The following is a 16,065-nucleotide window of genomic DNA, read 5'->3' as shown; positions in this document are numbered from 1 at the left end:
TATATAAAGACTTAAAATATCCATTAAGCTGAAAAATTACATTGAAAAATTACATGAAAAATTATGAATTTTATCAGTGGCAGTTCTAAATATAAGTAAAACTTATATGTGCAAACATTTAAAACATTATTTTTATTAATCTAATATATAAAATAAAATTTTAACGCATCAATATTAACAACTGAAGTTAATGAAATATTCATAATAAACTTTTTCCAAGCTCTAATATTAGACTAGGTCTGTCTGTCTGTCTGGAGAAGCATCACTCACCTCGTCTGCCAAGAGCGACAGCTCACTGCTATTTGCAGCATCATAGTCATAGAGGACCCTGGCCTTCCTGCTGCTGCTGGATTCTTTAAGGTCGTTGAGGTTAGAAGGACAGGTGATTACGAGGCTACCCGTTGAAGCAGAAGGACCAATCGCATTTGACAAAGCGTATGGCACAGGGGTCCCAGAAGACTGATTGTTGTTAGAAAGATAATTGGATGGAAAACTGTTGAAAAAGGGAAAAGAAAGCAAGCAAGCAAGCTAAATGTTAGATAAGGATTTCTCACAAGAACTTGTTAAGACCCAGGGGGTATAAGAAACTTCAAGCACTTTGAAGGTTTACTGTAAACTAATAGTGACTCTGTATTCTAATCAGGAAGTTTGATGGTATCTGTAAATTGATCCTCTGTATCTGTTACATGAGAAACATTGTACCTGATTGTTTTGCATTTCCTTGTACCAAATGGTTGTGATAATTGTGCCTGCATCACTGGCTATATCTTTTGAAATGGTAATAACAACTCTTCCTGTATAAAAATTCTTGCTTTAGAGCTCCAAAATACATTCAGATTCAAACCGACCCTGTGTGTGTGTGTGTGTGTGTGTTAAAAAAAAAAAAAAAAGAAAGAAAGCAAGCTCACTTATCTCTTTTCAAGTGATTAAGGTTCCTCACTATCACCACTGGGTGGCACCAGTTACCAACTTCCCCACTGGAAAGATGTCCTTCTGTGAGGAAGTGTAAGGTCCCTCTTATTCTTTTCTTGAAGGCAGCACTCAAATATAAAATCCTTGAAGGTTTACTTCAAAGTTGTCTCTCCCTTCTGACTTAAATTTAAAGAACATTTTGGCTAACATTTCTCCCTAGGGTGTATATGTGTGGATGTTTATTCTTAGGTGCTGGCAAGAATATATATGCCATATATATATTTGTATATATACACATATATATGTATGTATTATTAATCTCTTTTCCTGTCTGTCAAATGTTAAAACAAAGAAAAGCTAGATAGTAGGTAGTATTGTAAAGTATTGCAAAGTGAAGTTTCCTTATTATTTCTGGTAATAATTGGTTGCCTGCGCTTTGTCCTAAAACCAATATATCACATTTTCCTAGCAGCCGTGAAACAACTACGCACTATCTGCCATGCTCAGCATTGCTACCTAAGAAGAGCCAATGTCATAATTACGGGACACAAAGACTGAGAGAAAAAGCATTCAGCTTAATTTATTATGATTGATAATTAGATGAAATATAAAATCCAACATGAGAATTTAGCAAATGTTACAAGGTAGTTTCTCTATTAATTTTAAAGGAAAAATAAAAGCCTTACAATAAACAAGTGACACAGTGTAGTTTCCAATGCATTTAACACTGCTTGTGTGGTACCCTCTATACTGAAACAGTAGGCCTGTGTATGCTAAGAGATGCTCTTCTACACAATCATATACCCTGCCCTATATTTATGCTTTAATTCATCTGGTCATTAAAACATATAAGGCCTTTCATCTGTTAAGCAGTATGAAATTCATGCCTTGGAAAATAACATTATCCTTAAATTTCTATTTATTTTACATTATGTGTATGAATTCTTACCTGCATGTATGTATGAACACTATACATTCCTGTTGGATCCCCTGGACCCAAGGTTACAGATGGTGTGAGCTACCATATGAGTGCTGGGAATAGAACCCGGGTCTGCTCAAAAGAAAGTTCTCTTAACCATTGAGCCATCTCTACAGTCTGATGAAATTCTCCTTATGACCACTGTGCAGCCTAGAACCAGCCAGCCACCAGCAACATGCCTTCTCTTACTCTTCCAACCCTGCTCCTTCATCTGAATGCAGAGGTCAACTGTGCAGGGACCCCATGGTCCCTATTCCCACCCTTCTGTCCCATCTTTTGTTGCAAACATTTGAAGATGTTTCATTGTTAAAACAATTCCTGACTAAATGGAATGATACTATATATAATTCTTGGTGATTTTAATAGCCATACAGACAATTTTTCCAAAACGCCAGCCTCTTACACTCATGAACTTCCATGCTGATTTCCCACCAGGTCCCAGCTGCTGTCCGTCCTCAGCCCCCCTCCCATCTAGATCTTTGTAATGTCAGAAACCGCAAGGTGAACAACCACGGCTTTCACAGTCTTCTTTACCACATTTCCTCTAATAATTCCACTTAAGCAGCCTGCCAGTACCACACTAGTCTTCCTGCGTGTCCACAGTCAGTTATGGTAACCACGCCATGTCTGCATATTCTGACATCACTACATTCACTTGGCAAAATCTCCCTAACACATGGACTAAGTACTAGAGTAGCCACTGTGTCAGAAGAAAAAGAAAAACCTCTGTTGCTCTGTCTTACATTTGTAAGTAGAACTCCTCAAACTGGTCTACATTGCTGTCTGGCATTGTACAGTAGGTGTAGGAAATTTACTTGTTTTCCTGGTGACCATTTTGTAGCCTCTTGCTTACCTTCAAAGTACCAGCCATTGTTCCCAAAGCCTTGTACCCTGCCGATGGCGTCCTCCTTTGGAATGACCAGGACTAGGACAGCAAGGTCAGTGGAATGACCAGGACTAGGACAGCAAGGGCAGTGACACCTGGCTTCCTGCTGGTGACCGGCTGCTTGTATTTAGGGCTGGTCCAGTTCTAGGTGCAGAACTGCATCTTGAGGGAGACTGAGGGACTCTAGTAATCCCTCCCTCTGTCCAGTCCAACCATGCTCTCAGTCTATCCTGTCGTTCTCCTCAGCCTGGGAAGCCACTGTTAGTTCTGGATAAAGGAGCAGCCTGCAGACGCTCTTCCCTTGTCTGTGCTTTACAAAGAGCTACCTGGAGCCCTTGCTCAGTCTGCTGCCACAGCCCCTCTGCCAGCCTCTCACACCACAAGCAACTGTCTAGCCAGCTGCTCTCAACTACTCTCGCTGATCAGCTATCTGTGATGTGATTATGGCTCTAGGATTCTCTAGGTTGCCACCTCACCAGAGCCCGGGCTTCTTACCAAAAATTTAATTAAAAAAAAAAAATCACTGACTTTGTGCCTGGTACTTGTTTCATTGTACAGTGCCCACCCTGTGGTGGTGAAGATAGCAAAGTCTATGACAGATGCTATGAGGTGTCTGGAGAGTGGGCACACCTCAAGCCCTCACAGAAGCGACATGTTTCTCAGCTACTGCTCCCAACAACAAACACTATCACAGCATGGCTCTCGTCTCTGGGCAGAGCTCTGGGCTGGGTAGTGTGGTCTGGATGCTTTGTTATTTGTTAAGTCCACATGTTAAAACCTAAAGTAAGAAGTAACTAACTAGCTAAGGCCTCTCAGTATGTCACCAGGCTGGTCTCCTGCCTGGGTCTGACTACTGGACTTGTAGGCATGTGCCCTTATATCCGGCCTCTCCTGAAAAAGTGATCTGCTAGAAAACTAATAGGTAAGTTTCTTTTGAAGATCCAAACTTAGCTTTGTGATGCTGCCTAACCTCAGCGCAGGCCTAACATGAAGGGTAAATGTGCAGAAGGAGCACTGCAGGGACTCTTTAAACTCTATTTCTTGCTGTTTTTCCTTCACATGTCTTGCTCAGTGGTTCTTTAAGAACCCGACTCCTTGCTACAGTTTACTTTTATGGCTGTTCATGCTGCAACTCTGTCCACACCTCTAGCTGCACAAACAACTCCTGACCCACTAAACCACTGCTCTCTCTAGAATGAAAGGACTGTCAATTACCTGAACTCGATCGCTGCTTCTCTCTCGTGTATCCTGTCTGCCTGTAACATTTATCCTTGCCTTCATCTTCATCTAGATGACTCTCACAAAAATAACTCTGTCTGGGAAACTCAGCTAGAGTCAGCTGGGCCATAATTAGATGTCCTCACTGCACCCCGCTCCTTCTACCGTGCTGTGTGGTTGGTCTATCCACAGAAGTCTTAGACTTCTCCATGCATTGTTAAAACGTCACCTTACATAGAAGCTCCACCAAAGCAAACACCCTAGCTTGTTTGCTGATGTAAACCCAGGATATATTTGCAACCCAAGGCAGGGATTCTATAAATGTTTGATAGTTAAATGATTCAATTATGTCCTTTATCTACCATTTTGCTTTAAAGTATCTTACCATACTCAAAATAATTATGTAAGGGGCTTGAGGTCTTCAGACTATTCCAAAATTAACAAACATGAACTGGCTTACCTTTAAGAATAAAGTGTTAATGTAGCCATATCTATCTTCTTCAACAAATAGCAAAAAGTATTCAGCAGTAAGAAAAAAGTTAAGCTTCAATATCTTTCTTTATACGACACTAGAAAGCTATTCTAATTATCTTGTCATCTTGGGTAACATCCTTTTGTGCTAGAAAAGCTAAAAATGTTACCTCAGAAGTCTGATAATAACAAAAAAGGCAACTGTACGCAAGCTAACAGAATCTATAACTCTTCAATGTTCATTCCTGCTGTTGGATTATACATAAAATTCTTAAATTTTTAAAATTAAATTTCATGTATTCTCTGTGGTATGTGTGCTTTGTCCCACTCCCTCCTCTCCCTCCTTCCCTCCCTCACAACCCTGCTGACTGGCCTGGGATGTGGATGCTCTTGCTTTGCCTCCCCTCTTGCTGTTGTAGTGTTGGCGTAATGGATCCAGGCTGCCGTGCCTGGTTCCCTCAGATCGTCATGCCTCTGTGCCCAGTGCTTACCCACTGAGCCTCGTCCCCCTCTCCCCCGCCCCCACAACTTTCATATATAAAAGGGAGATGCTACCTTCCCAGTTGTTTTTGAAGGTCTAACATGTACTGGTAACACTGTGCATAGTAAGTCATCTGGGCTTCTACAAAATCATTCAGACAGCGGAGATGATGGGCCTGCAATGGATAAGTTACAGTCAGTTCTCAGAAGTTCAAGTGGCACAAGCCAAGGGGAACAAAGGATAACACTGTCGTCACAGGAGAAGATGCTGTAGTAACCTACCCTAAAGCTTATTAATGGGAATACTGCTATCAGGTTTATTAAGATGATTACTGGTGAACAATAAATTGACAAACTTCACTTAGCCATAGGAACTAGCAGGAGGACTTATGAAGTGTGCAAAGGTGTGATGAGATGGAAGAGAAAATGAAGCCATTCCTTCAGACCCTCGTGTTCTGTCTTCAGCCTTCCCGAGAGGAAAGCACTGTCTCAGCGTCTTTTGTCGGAAATGACTTAACACTCACGTGTGTACTGCTGATTCCCTCCAGCAGGAGTCGAGTAATCTCTGCCTGACGATCAAATTCACTTTGAGTTATTCTTAATTCCTGTTCAGACTGAAATTAGAACATACTGTTAGGCTCTCAATAGAAGACTCAGCCCACTTTACATATACCAAAATGAAAAACCGCAAAGAAAGAAATTCCCCCAACATATTTCAAATTAGAATCTGATGATACACTAACGCTGTGTGTCTCTTAACTGGTTTTGAGTTTCTAGACCTGCCTTTGTCACCAAACACACCTGACACAACTGATCCCTCACCAACACTTGACTAATGCCAAAGCCTAAGTTGAAGACATCATGACTGTCAAGATATCTAGTATTTTGCTGAATTGAGTATTTTACAAAATCCTAAGAGTACTGTAGTTTTATAAGTATAAAGCGGTATTACATTCAAAAACTCCAAATTATTACCATGTGCTTTTCTTTTGTACTTAAAGTTAACAATAGTGTTCAAGTTCACCTGGAAGATTAAAGAGCACAGGCTTCCCACATGTGCTTACTTACCCCTTGCTACTTGGTTTCCTTCATGGGATTCTTGGTCCCATACCTTAACTTTCTTTTATAATTTCTCCCTAAGTTATGCATAATAGGGCTTAGTCATTAGCATCATTAAGACTGGAGTTAAAGTTTTCTACCAGTTATAGCTGGTCTTGAGTGCTGCACTAGTATGCCCATTTCAAAGGAAAAAGGAAGTATTCTAACCTCCTGATGAGCAAGATATAAATACCCTCACTGGGGCTTGTTCAAGTTACCAAAATGAAGTCACTGACTTTGAAAATGAGAAGTAGGCAGCACTATTAACTTCTGTTTAATGCTAGAACAAAATAGTTCTGTTTAATGCTAGAACAAAAATTTTTTTCCAAAATAGTTTTTGGAAAAAGCAACAAAATCTAAATATACTAAATATTCACATTAAAGATCTCCAAACTGGTTAAAAGTAGTTTGTAGGATAGTGAGGAGAAGAAACAAACAAACAAAACTTCAGAACTTATTTGACATAATGAGCTTAATCCCACAACTGGAAATGGCTACAGGTGTCAGACTCTACCACAATCAATCAATCCTATACAGACAATGAGCATCTAAATATCTGAGGCCACAGTTCACACCGACCTCTTTGCTAACACCCTCACTTGGAATGCAGGCTTTGGTAGGCCTGAGAGTAAATGCGGAGTCCATGACAAATGTCTGAGGACCTCAAATAACATTCAAAGTGAATCTTCACTAAAATTATAATTTTCTTCTTTAAATTATTGAGTTATAACTTGATTTCCCAGCTAAGAGAAAGTAAAAGATAGGAACAGAGGCAGAGCGGCAGCTGACTACAGGCAGAGGGGCAGCTGACCACAGACAGAGGGGCAGCTGACTACAGGCAGAGGGGCAGCTGACTATAGGCAGAGGGGCAGCTGACCACAGGCAGAGGGATAGCTGACTACAGGCAGAGGGGCAGCTGACTACAGGCAGAGGGACAGCTGACTACAGGCAGAGGGACAGCTGACTACAGGCAGAGGGGCAGCTGACTACAGGCAGAGGGGCAGCTGACCACAGGCAGAGGGACAGCTGACCACAGGCAGAGGGGCAGCTGACTACAGGCAGAGGGACAGCTGACTACAGGCACAGGGGCAGCTGACCAAAGGCAGAGGGACAGCTGACCACAGGCAGAGGGGCATTTTTACAAACGGTAGTATTACACTAAAGGGAAGGATGAAAATCAAAAGATCCAATTGTCACCTAGTATAATGATGGATATCTTTAGCTATGATGTTAACTTTAAATAAAGTGTTTGCTACGCTGTGTATCATACAGCTCTAAACTGTACATTTTTTGGCTAGTCGTACAAAAAAGACAGAATAACTCAGTTTGGTGCTTAAGAGAACCATCTTTAGTTTCCTCAAACCCAGTTCTCTGAAGACACAGGGCCACAATATTTATTATTTTTTACCTTTAAAATATCATTGAAAAAAAAACTGTCGATAAATAAATCAACTATTTTACCTGTCTTCTAGCCAGGCATTGTATGAATACCACTTGTTAACTGCTGTCTAGGATTCCTCAAGGTGTAGCATAATTCTAGTGCTGTATGGAACTGCTGCTAGTAAACAGACTTGATAATTTCCATTATTTCCAGATTCTTAAAAGGTCTGTAATACAGGCCCTAATGATGAGTGGCTCCAGGCTGGTGTCATCTGTTCCACTGGTGTTTAAGTGAATGACAATGACATTTTTGTTTCCTGATCCAGGAGTTTAAGGTTTTACTTACTTTTGTCACTTCCTCTGCCCAAATCTAGCCAGCATTAAAAATGAGAGAGAAATATACAGCATGAAATTTAACATTTTCTGTGACTTAGTATAGAAAAATGTGCTTTAATTTAAATGGCATACTCTCTCCCTTACAGGCTTAACAAAGTAGTAATCTAAATCAGTATAGTGGAATATATTACGAAGTCTGCCTTTCATATATATGGACACTACCACCCTAAAATCAAATAACTCTACAAATAATAACTTCCTCAAATAGAGAAATCTGACCTACCATAGAGAACCTACAGTCTCTCATGTAAAATGAAAGGTCTGAATTATATGATTTCTAACTTCTCTTTGAGGTATAAATTCTAAAATTTTAGGAAATAAAAAATAAATCAAGGATATATGGACACCGAATACTGATACAATGATATTTCGGGAGAAACAATCACTTTGAAATATAATACATTTAAGATTGCAAATAAATATCTTATTGTAAATAGATGAGAGACAGCTGCAAAACAAATGCTTTTAATAAACTGGGCAAAGTCTTGCTAATTGTTTAGGATAAGTTTACCATGGACAAAAGGAAACCTATGCTTTACAGAGAATTAAAAAGGACTGAAAGTACCCTCTCAGTTACCTACAGATAAGGCAGAGGAAATAAATAAATGCATTCTCTTGCTATCTAAAGAAAGCCATAATTTTGCCAGGGCTTCAAAAATTAATAGATAGAAACAATAGTTAATATCAAAACATCAGGTTTTCATTTCCTTTTAGCTCAATGCTAAAAGAACAAAAGTAATCAATCAATGACCCATTGATTATTAAGTATACTATTTATTGATTTCTTGCCATTTTTAATGGAAGTAATTTATTTAGAATGTAATTTCAAATTTGTGTGTGTGCATATAGTATATGTCCTCATTTGTGCGTGCATGTGTGCAGGTGGGCATGTGTGTGCTCCTGTCTCTTCCCTGCCCCCAGGGCTGCAGGCACTGCCTGGCTTTCTGTGCTGCTGGGACTCCAACCTCAGTCCCTCATGCCTGCATGGTGAGCACTGTGCTGACTGACACATGCATTCAGCCCCAAGACTGTCAACTGCTGTAAGCCAACATGAATGAACTGTGACTATATTCACAAAATTTTACTTCAAAACCCAGTATCTCAAAAAGTTTTTCAATTTGAGCTCAATTTTTATGAATATTAACTATTATAAAACATTTTCATTATCTTATTCCAGGCTGTCACCATTCTGAAATTTTAAGTGAGTTATTAGCACTAGATATGGAATAGGCCTGGCCACTGGACTTTGTGTCATCCAGGTGGTACTAAGTTGAATTTCAACAGTAATATAGTCAATAATGAAGTTAACTAAACAAAACCAAAAACAAAAAGATAAAGAAACTCCAAAGTCAATTTGTATATTTTCACATTTTTCCAAGTAAAGTAAATCGTGTTAATTTTCATCACTAAAAGTAACTATGGAATTTCAGCCTACACTAACACTAAATGAACATCTTTTTACTAGATGAAAAAGTGCATTACAAACCCATGGTTTTAAAATCTGTGTTTGGCATGGCTATAAATTTGGCTGTTATAATGTGCTGGCTTGGCTGTTCTTCCAACTGGCATTTTTGCCTACACATAATTAATGTTTAACCTCAGCTATTTAGATACATAGCTAACAGCAAGAGAAGGCATTTTATGTAAGATGTAGAAGACACAGTAGGCCAACAAACCTTCAGCCATTTTACATGCAGGAAGTTGAGCATGTAAGAGAAATTTACCATAATGTTATCTCCTTCAGGGCGGGCGGAGTTTAGTTGCTTAGTGCATAGGTGAGAGACAAAGAACACATTATACATGAACACACTGAATGGGTTACTTCTGCACCCTAAAGCACACCCTGAACAGGCATCACAGCTAGTGTTCTCTTAATTAAAAAGAAACAAACCATATTTGTTTTTGTACATAGTTCATGTAATAGTGCCTACCCAGAGACACAAAATTTCAAAACAAAAACCAGTTGATACTTAATTTTAAAAATTACAAATCACACCATTGAAGTTTCATCTATGAAAGCCTACCTCATACCAACACATTTCTATTTAAAGCTCATTTCTTTTCTGTGACTTTTGGCACTTGTGACCATTCTTCCAGGCAGATCTTGCTTATACACATGAAAGATAAGCACTCCCTGTATTTCTAATACACTGTAAACGCAGACAGGTACGGGTGAAGCGAAGGTTACGTGACAGTGCCCTAACCTACTGGCTAAAGATTACAGGCTAAAGATTTAGATTGCTGTGGAAATACTTAAGTCCACAGACAGAATCTGTGCTATGAGAATTATCTGAAGGAGCACTTTCTCATGGATTCCTTTAAGTGCTAAAAACTACTAAAACCAATTTTTTTCTCATTAAATAAAAGTTTCTTTTTAAAAGCTAATATTATGATTAAGTGACCAAATATAGGGGCCTTATAATTTAAATGCTTCACTTTCTGCTCGCTTCTCTGACTTGACTGTTTACTCATGCTTCTGTTTTGTTTTTACAGTTTCTCACTCACCCCACACTGGCCTCAAGCTCAGAGACAGCGGAGGCACTCTTTCAAGTGCTGGGATGACAGGCCTCCTATGTCTGGTTTTCTTTACTTCATTACTATTTATTTATGTGGAGGTGCTGGGAATGCAATCAGGGCAAGTACTCTATGGCTGGCCACGCCCTCAGTAGGTGTCTTACTGCAGCAACAATTCTTCCTATTCACTGTGAAACTTTATTCTCGCTATGCTGGAACATTTGTTGAGAAATGTTCCTTCTGATACTGTTTACCATTTTTCAATACACAAGCCAAGTTACTCAATGCTGGAGACAGGTAGATTACTTGGCGTTTTTTTTGTTTGTTTGTTTTTGTTTTTTTACTGATAGGGCTAATCATATTTTACTGATATGGCTAAGTCTAATCTTCTAATTTGTGAATTGAGGATAGCAGAAATTTTATGCAGTACTAATGAAAGTAGAATACATTTAACAAAGTTAGCACTCAATACAAACAGAATTTAAAGCACAAGAACAGAAAAACGGTAAACGAAATATTTTAGAAAGTAGTGCTAAATCTCCCTCCCAAACCTTACTAGTACAGTAGTGAGTAGTGACAAAATAACTCACGTGTTTTTTTTTTTTAAATCAGTGAAATTAAACAATATCTAGGCTAAAAAATACCCTCTTTACTTACCAGCTAAAAACCAAGAAATATTGCAAAACAAAGAAAAAGCTAAACTAAAGCCCCAGTGTTTTCTGTACTCTCAGTTACTGGAGGGAAGGACAGGGGACAGAATGAATTTCACCAAATGTAGCACGCCTCATGGCTACATCTGGCAATCGACTGAGAGGACTTTCCTACCTAATGGAATTCAACTTTATGGCAATGTCTGAAGAAGAACGATTCAAGTAGGGAAAAAAATAAAAATAGACTTTTTGTCTGGACTAATATTTTCATTATTTGGCTACGAGTAAATTTTGTTTATGTAATGCAGTAATTCCAGAAACCTTAAACTAAATCAAATTGCTAGGCCATACTGCCTGTATCATTGTTTAATATACATAGCTGTGCTAACTGCCGACAGCTCTCCCACAATCCGATTTTTCAGAAGGTATCTATTATATTTGGTTCCTCTCCTAGGAGCAGTGCCACAGTATTTTAGCATAATGAGATGTAGTGATCGTGAGCTCTGTGCTTCCTGGCATGTTTCTAGTTAAAACCCAAGCATCCTCATGCTTGTTAAACTTGTTTCAATTGGAACCTGGCAATACTATTCGTGCTCCACAATCGTCAGACTCCAGATATTTATTTTCCCCTTATTAAGGGACTAATGATCCTTGTTAAGATTTTCCTAATCATAAAGTTAGAATCTTAAAAGTCAATCTATACTAACTTATCTATCATAACAACAAGAAACCAATAAATTAATGTAGGGTCTCTTGGCATCTATTGCATTCATTTGTAAAATTTTAATTTTACAGACGGTTTGTTTAATGGAAATCACACTGTGGTGATGACATTGTGATAAACTGAGAAGTGAAAATGAAAGTGAGTTACTGTCTTTTCAGAGCTAGCCCTGCCCAGCACTCACTAATACAAAGTGTAAATTTGAATCTTTCTTTCTCCGAAGGACACTACAGGACATCACTGGCATGTGGCTAATGCTCACAATGCGTGTGGCTGTGGTGGTGAGTCCTGATGCCACTCCTCTAACAACACGCATCCCTATGCTCAAAGTAAAATGTTAGCTTCCTCTAACAAACTCATATTTGCTTATATTATACTATTTTTCAAACTGTTACATCCCGATTTAAATACTGTACATGATAGAATAAGCATATACAGCATATCAATAAAAGTTATAATTAAAAGCACTGAACTATCATATTTAATATACAAACAATTAAAAACCCCTAATTTTAAAGCAGGTTTTCTAAAAATATACCCAAATTTATTTCTCCATATAAGTTTCTTCCTTATGAGTTTCTTCTTTTTCAAAAGAGCCACCTGAGAGACGACGCTAACACCGTCCTACCTGGGGGACCACGCTAACACCGTCCCACCTTTTGGAACGATTCTTGTTGACAATTCCTTTGAGTTAGACATGGAAAGAAAATTCATTTACTTTTTAAGCCATAGGCAAATATTTTCAAACGTGATTCATTTTCACCTTAATTAAAATCTTTTTCTACTCCTACTCTAATACATCTGTCTCCTGTTGTTTTAAGGTTATTGGCCATGCACACTCAGACTAGAGTGCAGAGCAGCTTTGGGAGACGCCTCCTGACAGTGACTCTTCTGTATTGGCTGGGGTGTTTAGTTCTGACCAGTCTGTTTCATAATGCTATGCTGTCTTGTGACCTGTATTCTGCATGGTTTGTTAGTAAGATATGTCGCGATCTTTGAGGTTACTAAGCTGGGATGGTTGTCTATTAGACACAAATAAATAGACACTACTTACTGAACTTTTAGTTTCTGCAGCTTTTGCCTTTTTTAGTCTTGTTTTTGCAGCATCCAAATCCAGTCTCTTATTCTGTAATAGTTTCCTTTCTTTCTATAAATAATCAAAAAGAATAAAGAAAAGCCAAGGACGTTAGAATCTGTAAGACCATCCATACACTGGGCTGGCTGTTCTTACAATGTTATAGCATCAAATATAACTCAACTACTACAAGATGGAATTTCAAATTTACAGACTGAACAATAGATAAACAGTATATTTTCTTAATAGTAATTCAAGTTTCTACATAATGCTTTATACTAACTGTAATAGAGTCCATTTTCTTCAATTTTATATTCCATATATCAGATTTCATCCTACTGACATATTATTATTATTATTATTATTAATTATATTTTTAATGGAGGGACTGAACCTGCTTTTATCATGCTAGGCAAACACCCTATGACTGAGCCATATTCTTGGCCTAAGCTTTTTTTTTAGTAATGCCAGCCTGCAGTGTGGACTCGGTAGTATGTCTGCAAATTCAAGTTTGTATGTACCACAGTGAGCAGCACTGAGAAAGTCTGACAGACAGACAGTCACCAAGAGCTCCTAGTCTCTGTCAGGAATAAGACAAGCTTTCTGGATTAACAGGTTAAGTTCATAAAGACGGTGACAACGTAAGTGTTCATGTTTCAGCAATGAATGGCATTTTAAAAACACTATATTTCTTGGAATATACAGGTAAACTATAGGCCAGAAATACAATTTTTGATACTTAGGTTTCTATTTAGTTTAAACTAACATGCAAGTATATTATAGTGACATTTTATTTTCATAATTATTCCAGGAATTTCCCCACAGATTTAAGTGTTGGTAATGCATGAAAATCAATGTGCAGGAATATCAACAACATAGGGCTAACTAAAAGTCCTTTCTTGAAGTTTAGTTTGTGTTCTGGTAAATATGCACCTATTTAGAATATTTAAGCATTTAAATCTGCAACATTTACCATAAGTAAGACGGCAGATTATTCATTAATGACAGAGTAGAAGTCTAAATCATGTGACAAATGGACGGACAGTCTTCCTACTTACTGCGATTGTTTTGTAATCCCCTTCTATAAAGTTTCTTAAAGGCGTGAGGAAGTTTAATGCTGAGGTTTGAATCAGCTCTCTGTCAGCTGTCCCGATTCGTTTCTGTGTCTCTCCACACTTAATAAGGGCATTGCCTTCAAAGGAACAAAAAATTGTGTCTTCTTAATGGTCTAGTAATATCAGAAAATTAATATAATTTATCTGCTTGATCTGCTTAAAAGTTCCCTGTCAGCCTGTTTGTGTCAGCAGAACCAAACATTATTAAGTGAACTAAGTGCCTACCATGTCCTAACTGTAACTCTGACAATGAGATTAACGAGGACAGGTGCATGGAGACACATGCTGGCTGGGGGGTACAGCCCGGCACAAGCTCAGTCTTCCACTGGGTGGATCAAGTCACAGCCTGTCCAGTTTCTACATCTATATATGCCTCAAATTCCCAAGACTTACACCTTAAGGAAAGCTCATGTGAGGCACTGCAGGTCTGGAGGTGTTGGAACACAATCTCTCAGTAGCTCCATTCACAAGGCCTGTGCCCATGGGCAATCAGCGCCCATGGACCTGTGTGCTTTTGTTTTTGTTGGTCCAAAGCAAGGGTTTCTTTCTACCCTTTTGAACTTATTAGACTGTCTCATGGCTCAAAGGAAACCCTATACGTTAAACCTGGAAAGCGTGAAGACATAAAATTCACTCATTTTTGTTATCATATGCCAGGAGTGATGGGTAGTGTCAGCTGTCAACAGACAGAATCTAAAACTCTGCCCGGAAGAGGACCTCTGGGCATGCCTGGGGTGGGGGTTAATTTAGGTAGGAGACACATCTTCTTTGTGGGTGGGACTTCTCTCTAGGAAGGGACTGCAAACTTTAAAAGGAACCCTTTGAAAGCAGGTTCGTCTCTGTTTCTAATGCAGATGCAATGATCCTTCTCTCTTAGGTCCCTGCTGCTGTGACTTCCCTGTCATGACTGCACTGTAATCTGGAAGTGTGAGCCAAAGGAACCATTTTGTCTTACAGAGAGAGAGAGAGAGAGAGAGAGAGAGAGAGAGAGAGAGAGAGAGAGAGAGAGAGAGAGAAGGAGGAGGAGGAGGAGGAGGGAGGGAGGGAGAGAGAATGAATAACTCACATTTCACCAGAGGCAAGCCCTGATATTTAAACATTAAAGTAGCTAAGCAGAGGTAGAGCCACACAATCAGGATTCTATTTCCAGTCCTACTTCCCATAAGCTTGGGCTCTGTAGATCTTAATCCTTTTATGTTAAAATGAGATTAGATCCAGATTGGTAAATGGTTAAGAACTCCAGTCTCTGGATACAGATATCTGCATTTGAATTGTTACCAATGTGGTTACAGACTATTTAGCTTCTTCAAACCTAAATTTCCTGTTTTTAAAATGGGCAAAATAGAATTTCTACTATTAATGTTACAAAGCAAGAACCTGTCTCAAAATTCCAAAAGATACTAAAAAAAAAGAGGATTTACCAAAATTACAAATATACCGTGCTTAGCCTAATGCCTGGCACACATTTTTAGCCACTTTTTGTTGTAATAGATTCTTAAAGTCTAGTTCCAATTACCAGATACATTCACCAGAATTACTAGACATGCAAATTGGTTAAGAGAAAGTCTAAAATGTTGTAATATTCATATTCTCCTAGAATCTACTACCTATCTCTGATAGAGCCCAGAACAGCAAGTAACACATCAGGAATAGACCATTAAGTTTCTCTAAGATGAGCAAATATTATTAGCAGTAAATTTAATCATTTCAGACTTTTCAAAGAAATGAAATAATATATTGTAAATATATTGATGTTACAAATATTAAAAAAGCTATTCAATTGGTTAATGGCATTATATAATATTTAGGTTTATTTCTTTCTGACATAGGCAGAATATTAGTCATAGAAATCTAAATTAGTCCTATGACATAAGCAATAGAATGTCTGATAACAGAAACATGTTGAGGTCCATGTAGGCCCAGAAGGGTGTTTGCGCCCATGCCTGACAGCCTCAATCTGACCCGAGACTCGCAAGATAAAAGAGCTAATTCCTGCCAGTTGTCCTTTGACCTGTGCATAAAACACTGTGGCATATACATACACACACATACACACATACACACACACACACACACATTCATACAGGCATACACATTCACACATACTCATACAGGCACACACACACATTCATACAGGCACATACACAGGCACACACTCATACAAGCACAT

General features: G+C 38.6%; 1 protein-coding gene across 2 annotated transcripts in view; it reads right to left on the bottom strand.

Annotated features, from left to right (window-relative positions):
* The window catches only part of Sh3glb1 (SH3 domain containing GRB2 like, endophilin B1), a 33,718-nt gene that overhangs the window by 6,518 nt on the left and 11,135 nt on the right, over positions 1-16,065 (bottom strand). For both annotated transcript variants that reach the window (XM_052179035.1, XM_052179034.1), the window contains exons 4-8: positions 13,839-13,972; positions 12,760-12,852; positions 5,471-5,560; positions 5,022-5,122; positions 271-493 (exon numbers count right to left, since the gene is read on the bottom strand). In XM_052179035.1, the coding sequence (XP_052034995.1) occupies positions 271-493; positions 5,022-5,122; positions 5,471-5,560; positions 12,760-12,852; positions 13,839-13,972 (641 nt within the window). The remainder of the gene's footprint in view (positions 1-270; positions 494-5,021; positions 5,123-5,470; positions 5,561-12,759; positions 12,853-13,838; positions 13,973-16,065) is intronic.

This window comes from Apodemus sylvaticus, chromosome 4, assembly GCF_947179515.1.
Source record: "Apodemus sylvaticus chromosome 4, mApoSyl1.1, whole genome shotgun sequence".
Lineage (NCBI taxonomy): Eukaryota > Metazoa > Chordata > Mammalia > Rodentia > Muridae > Apodemus > Apodemus sylvaticus.
Note: the sequence above shows the minus strand (reverse complement) of the source record. Positions and strands in the feature narration are given on the sequence as shown.